The sequence below is a fragment of the Rhineura floridana genome, chromosome 7 (assembly GCF_030035675.1).
Source record: "Rhineura floridana isolate rRhiFlo1 chromosome 7, rRhiFlo1.hap2, whole genome shotgun sequence".
NCBI classification, from domain to species: domain Eukaryota; kingdom Metazoa; phylum Chordata; class Lepidosauria; order Squamata; family Rhineuridae; genus Rhineura; species Rhineura floridana.
The window spans coordinates 22,162,462-22,169,029 of NC_084486.1; the positions used below are offsets into that span (position 1 = coordinate 22,162,462).

At 46.3% G+C, this 6,568-nt stretch overlaps 1 protein-coding gene across 2 annotated transcripts; it reads right to left on the reverse strand.

Annotated features, from left to right (window-relative positions):
- Positions 1-938: 938 nt before the first annotated feature.
- LOC133388761 (twist-related protein-like) lies at positions 939-4,533 on the reverse strand. 2 transcript variants are annotated; one of them, XM_061635043.1, is made up of 2 exons: positions 4,053-4,533; positions 939-2,734 (listed from the first exon to the last, which is right to left on the reverse strand). In XM_061635043.1, the coding sequence occupies exon 2, from the start codon at positions 2,551-2,553 to the stop codon at positions 1,957-1,959; it is 597 nt and encodes a 198-aa protein (XP_061491027.1). In that variant the 5' UTR covers positions 2,554-2,734; positions 4,053-4,533; the 3' UTR covers positions 939-1,956. The 2 variants fall into 2 exon arrangements, with proteins under 2 accessions (XP_061491027.1, XP_061491025.1); XM_061635041.1 differs by having other exon boundaries at positions 939-2,875.
- Between the last annotated feature and the right edge of the window lie 2,035 nt (positions 4,534-6,568).

Sequence of the window (6,568 nt, forward strand, 5' to 3'; positions counted from 1 at the left end):
CCAGTGGTCTCTATATACAAAACTTTAAACCCAAACAAAGGGACTGCATACCAGTGGCCTGTGTGAAAAGGAAGGTTTTTTCCTGGCACCTAAAAATGGACAGAGAAGGTGCCAAGTGTGCCTTCCTAGCAAGAGCATTCCATAGCTTGGGAGGGGGGCACCACCGAAATGGCTGGTTCTTCAAGCATCTCAGGGAGGTAGACCAAGAAGAAGGGCCTCAGATGATCTGTCATCTTACCTGAACTCTAGTGCTGAGTTAAGCTAGCATAAAACCAATTACATTTGTAATGTATGTTGCTGTAAGTGATACAAGGATACAGATGCCCTTGCAACTTTTTGCATTTAAGGCTGTAATCCTATACACACTTTTTTGGGAGTAAGCCCCATTGAACTCATTTCTGAGTAGACAGATGTAGGATTGGACTGTAACTCCTCACTTTGGCCACTGTTGCTTCAGAGCTGTATTGAACATAAAGAGTTTGTACAGCTTCTGCCTTTCTGAAATAGACATGCACCAACAGTGAGTCATGACAAACAATTAACTAATTGGGAGCTTGCTGTTCCTACTTACCAAAAGCACACAGCAAGAAAGTATTGTTTTGCCATCTCTCACCAGCCACCTACAGCAAAGTAATGTCACATTCTTGTAGTGCTAAGTTTCTAGGAAAAGGTGTATCAAAGTTTGATTAGCAATTTATCATCTGAGTCTTTTCACATACTTCCTGGTACCTGGAGATTCATGTTACTCAGAGGTTGAGGGGAATGTACTTTCCACCTGCTCAGAAATATTTTATATTCTCTGTTTAAGGGTTAAGCCCTTGTGTTTTGTGCAACAGAAGGCTTCAGCAACACCAACACTTCTGTTGCTGCCTGTTTATTTTCCAATCTTGCAAGCAACTGCTAGCATCACTTCTGAATATAAGACAATGCCACTTTTTATTACATTGCAAAGGAACTGAACATTTTGTCACTGGCTTACTGCTGAGAAGAAAAAAAAACACCCCAATCATTTACTGCTTATAGATTTGCATCATTTTAATGGTGCTTTACAGGCTAAGATAAATAAGATGTTCCCAGATGTTCTCAAAACAATTACTTCCACTATCCAAGCCCAAAAGTGTCTCACCAGTACAATCTTATACACGTCTACTGAGAAGTAAATTCGACTGAGTTAAATAGGGCTTCCTCCGTGGCGCAGAGTGGTAAGCAGCGGTAACGCAGCCGAAGCTCTGCTCACGGCCGGAGTTCGGTTCCAACGGAAGAAGGAAGTCGAATCTCTGGTAAAACGGGTCGTCCATCCACCCGGGGATGGAACTAGCAATCCCACCCCATATATACGGTCACAAGACGTCACCCTAAGAGTCGGAAATGACTCGCACTACAAGTGCAGGGACACCTTTACCTTTTTCCAGGTAACAGCTCAACCATGTTCACTCAGTAGTATTCAGTTGGGCTACCTAGTGTGTTTATGACTTGAACAGCATCATCCACGGACATGGCTCTCTGCTACATAATTTTATTTATTGAATTTATTAGTCGCCATCTGGCTGGCTGTCCAGCCACTCTGGGCAACGTACAACATAGGTATACAATATAAAGGCATTAAAAATCTAAAAACAATGAAGATAAAATCTAACCCACCCCAAAAGCCTGCCTGAAGAGCCAGGTCTTCAAAGCAAAGAGAGAGGGAAAGACGGAAAAACGTCTCTCCTTCCTAGAGCTTTCGTTTCGCTTAGCCAGCATGCAGACTCTCCCTTTTTCAGGTCAAGTTTTCAGTTTTATTCCCCAGCCCCCTGAGTGTTTGCACACTGACAATAATTGGGGGTTTCCGAGTGAATGGGAAAGGCCCAAGACCTGCACATATTCACAGGTAGATGTACCTCGTTACTGTAGTTTTTGCAGGGGTGTGTGGCTGAGTGGGGCAGAGATCTGCTTCTGTAGCTGTCCCTATCAGGGTCAGTTTACTGATCCTTGGAAAGCAGGAGAGCTGCTTTTGTCGCATCCGGGTGGTGGTGGAGTCTGGACTTCTCGCCCGGGCGTGCCATCACCAACCTCCTGCAAAAGGTCGTTCAGCATAGAGATATATATCTTCGCCATCTGCAAGGTTTCCGCCTTGGAGAGCTTCCGCTCGCCTCGTAGCGTAGGGATGACGCTCCGCAGACGGTCGAAAGCCACGTTGAGCCCCAACATGCGTCTTCTTTCGCGGACGTTGGCAGCCAAACGCTGGCGCTGCCTGATCCACGCCCCGCCTAGAGATTCGTCGCGTCGCCTCCAAGCCCCAAGTGGTTTCCTCTGAGGCAGCTCAGATGTCTCGTCCGGTTGGCGTGCGGCACTTAATGCCACCCTAATGTGATCTACACAGCCGGATTCACGGGGAAACTGCGGGTCGGGTACAGTCCAAAGTGCTATTGTCGGCTGGGAAGAGTTTGCATATTCCTGAACCGGCGTCCTTCCTTCGTTCGCTTCCTCGTTCCATTGTGCGAGCTCTAAGGCGTTGCAGATTTCAAAACCGGCTGACTCTAGTGGTTGCTGTCGGGAGCAGAACTCTTTCATTGTAGCTCCGATTGGAAGATTACTTTGCCTCTCTGGGTTTCGACCCCCCCCTTCTTTTCCACTCGTTCTTTAAGGAGAACACGTGCAAATGTCCGGTCAAAGGCCGGTTTGTTTATATTGCGAAGCCTGGGTGGGGGAATTGCAGACACGTGGAGAAGCTCATTGGGCGGCGAAGAAAGGGCTAAACAAAACCAGCGGGGTTTAAAACTGAGCCACAAGTTTTGTCACTTCTCAAAGAAAGAAGAGGGAGGAGAGGGAGATTGGGGTGGAGGTAGTTATTAAGTGAGTTCATTCAATTTGGATTAGTTTCCGTCGAATGCTCCTGTGAAGTGTGGCACCAGGAATGAAAGAGGCGTTAATCCCCCAATCTAAAATGTAATTAGATTTAAGCAGTCTCTTTTTTTCCAGAAGGAAGGATCGCACGCAGTTTTGAGTTTGCAAAAAACTTTTTAAAGGCCCATTCCGTTGGAAGGCAGGGATAAATAATAAATTATTCTGATAAATAATCATTAGCTACCTAAATAGAAATCTTGCATTCATTGAACAACTTCCCCTGGAGACTGGGTTGTAAAGCTACAACTTGTTTTCATAGATTCTGTTAAATTATCCAAAAACAGAGGATTTAGGCCTAGCTTTCCCAAACAAACCTTTTGGTGAACCTTTACCTTGACTGCCCTCTTCAATGGGACCACCCATCTGTCAATCATCCTATGTCAGGTGATTGACAGCTGGGTGATCCCACCCACCTATCAAAATTTCCCACTGGTACTCTTCACCTAATACAGTAGGGCCCCACTCATACGGCGGGTTATGTTGCGGACCCCCACTGTAAAGCGAAAACCACTGTAAAGAGGAACTCATTGAATAGAATGGAGCGTAATGCCCGAAAACCACCGTAAAAGCAGAAGCGCCGTATGAGTGGGGCTTTAGTCTAATTGCGTCTAATTGAGACTGCTGTATTAGCAAATCGCTGTAAAGCGAAGCGCTGTAAAGCGGGGCCCTACTGTACGTGGCGGGCTCAGGCCTGCTTCCAGCAGCTGCTTCTGTATTTGCCCCACAACTGATGTCACATACAACATCAAGTGTGTGTAGTTTCAGAAAAATGGCCTGGTTTAGCCCACAGTCTGGAGGTTTCCTACCTGTGTCATACTGTGCATGTTATGCAGAAGACCCATGGCTGGATAGACCAATGTTTTATTTTCCACTTAAAACAGCCTAGGGGGGCAGCAAGATGCCCCCCTTGAGCGCTTTTGCCTGGATCCAACATCTCCTTGAACTGTGAACTCTTATTTGCCCTAATGGAGATGTGCATGTGTGTAGAAACTTCTAATTTTTGCATGGCTGAAATGTAGTCTACTGTACAAAGCTGAGAGCTGCATGCCTGGTTGCACCCACCCCTGGCACATGGCCCCCTGAAGATGTCTTCAATGGAATGCGGCCCTTGGGCTGAAAAAGGTCCTCCACCCCTGATATAAAATAACAATAAAAGAGAAAGATACCTCTCCTCGTGATTCCCTCAGAGTAGGATTGGCAGGCTGCATATTGGAGATTCCGCCTGGCTGTTTAAGAGCCCTGCAGTTGTGCTGTTCTTTCTGAAGTAAATAATTTTCTTCTTTTTTTCTTCACAGCAAATTGGAAGAAGAGCAAGTCAGGAGAAAACACAATTGTAGTCCCCTTTCCCAGGTGCAATGTTCTTAAGGGGACATGCTCTCTATGTTCCTATATGGCAATCCTGCATTAGGATTTGGTCTGTGCTTATTGCAAAATGAAAAAAATAAAATGGACTGCCTTCAAGCCGATTCCAACTTATAGCGACTCTATGAAGGGTTTTCATGGTAAGCGGTATTAAGAGGGGGTTTACCATTGCCTTCCTCTGAGGCTGAGAGGCAGTGACTGGCCCAAGGTCACCCAGTGAGCTTCATGGCTGTGGGGATTTGAACCCTGGTCTCCCAAGTTGTAGTCCAACACCTTAACCACTACACCACACTGGCTCTCATATTGCAAAATAGGGGATTAGAATTCTGAGATAGTGCAGTGGACTCTACCATTTCAGGCTGTAGGTGTGGGTCACATTTCTGAATAGTTGTCTGGGGTAACACCAAAACAGCCCACTATCCAAGTGGAAAACTGAAACAGCAAGGAACAGGCTGGATTACAACCGTTCTCCCTGATAGATTGTTACTAGCAAGGGCCTTTTCACATGAGCTAGCATTAAAGACAGGATTCCCCCCTCCCCGTTTGAAGTAGTATAGCCACTCTAAACATTGCCACCTCATTCTGCACGCACAAACTAAACATAAGAGAAAGAGTCTGAAGGTCAGGTATGCAACTCTTCCCCATTTCCCAATCTCAGCCTTTTTATCCTCTCCCTCAAATTAATCAGTGTTCTTTGCCTGTCATTACTAGCTATTCCTGTTCCCACCTCTTGACTCTCTAGACCAGCCTTTCCCAACCAGTGTGCCACCAGATGTTGTTGGACCACAATTCCCATCTTTCCTGGCCATTGGCAATGCTGGCTGAGGCTGATGGGAGTTGTGGTCCAACAATATCTGGAGGCACACTGGTTCGGAAAGGCTGCTCTAGTCTAATAGGATGGCCTGGGAGGCAAAAAAAAGACAGGCCTCCTGACCCTTCAATAGGTGTGTGGAAGAGAATTTCAAAACAACACCTGCTGAAGTTCCCTCTTTTGTGCAACTATTAAAGGGGCAGGAGGCATGTCCTCTTGTTCACCCAGCTATCTTGGTCGGGGCCACCCCCGCTTCTGCATTTTTGATAAATGAGTGTAAACACTGTCCAGTTAAAAGTGCAACTCTCTACAACAACGTCTTCAAGATTTTCTCTTGCCTCTTCCAGCTCAGTATAAACTGGCAAGATGTGCAATTTGGTCAGTCATGAAAATCAATGAGAAACACTTCCCTTTGGAGCAAAGTCACCTTTCTGGAGCATTAGCCAGCAGCCATGCAGCCAGCCTGTGGGTAGTCCTGTGGGCAAAGAGCCCATTGGGCTTTAGGCAGGATTGGTTAAGGGTTAGTGTGCCTAGGCTTCTCACCAGCAATCTCCCCCATCAGAAAGGCAGCTGCTCTTTTCCCTGCCCAACTGCTTCGCACGGGAGGCAAAAGGAAGACCCTGTAAGGCTGCAGGACTATTACTGGGGAGTTGTTGTTATGTGCCTTCAAGTCGATTAGGACTTATGGCGACCCTTTGAATCAGCAGCCTCCAATAGCATCTGTCATGAACCACCCTGTTCAGATCTTGGAAGTTCAGGTCTGTGGCTTCCTTTATGGAATCAATCCATCTCTTCTTTGGCCTTCCTCTTTTTCTACTCCCTTCTGTTTTTCCCAGCATGATTGTCTTTTCTAATGAATCCTGTCTTCTCATTATGTGTCCAAAGTATGATAACCTCAGTTTCATCATTTTAGCTTCTAGTGACAGTTCTGGTTTAATTTGTTCTAAAAAAAGGTAAAGGTAAAGATGTCCCCGCACTTATAGCGCGAGTCGTTTCCGACTCTTAGGGTGACGTCTTGCGACGTTTACTAGGCAGACCATATATGTGGGGTGGGTTTGCCAGTTCCTTCCCCGGCCTTTCTTTACCCCCCAGCATATGCCGGGTACTCATTTTACCAACCACAGATGGATGGAAGGCTGAGTGGACCTCGACCCGTTTTACCAGAGATTCGACTTCCTCCTTCTGTTGCAATCGAACTCTGGCCATGAGCAGAGCTTCAGCTGCATTACTGCCGCTTACCACTCTGCGCCACGGAGGGCCTAATTTGTTCTAACACCCAATTAATAGTCTTTTTCGCAGTCCATGGTATCCGCAAAGCTCTCCTCCAGCACCACATTTCAAATGAGTTGATTTTTCTCTTGCCTGCTTTTTTCGGTGTCCAACCTTCACATCCATACATAGAGATCGGGAATACCATGGTCTGAATGATCCTGACTTTAGTGTTCAGTGACACATCTTTGCATTTGAGGACCTTTTCTAGTTCTCTCACAGCTGCCCTCCGCAGTCCTA

What these genes read in the sequence shown, in the direction of transcription:
- LOC133388761 (XM_061635043.1), bottom strand. Translation starts at nt 2,553, where the DNA reads ATGAAAGAGTTCTGCTCCCGACAGCAACCACTAGAGTCAGCCGGTTTT.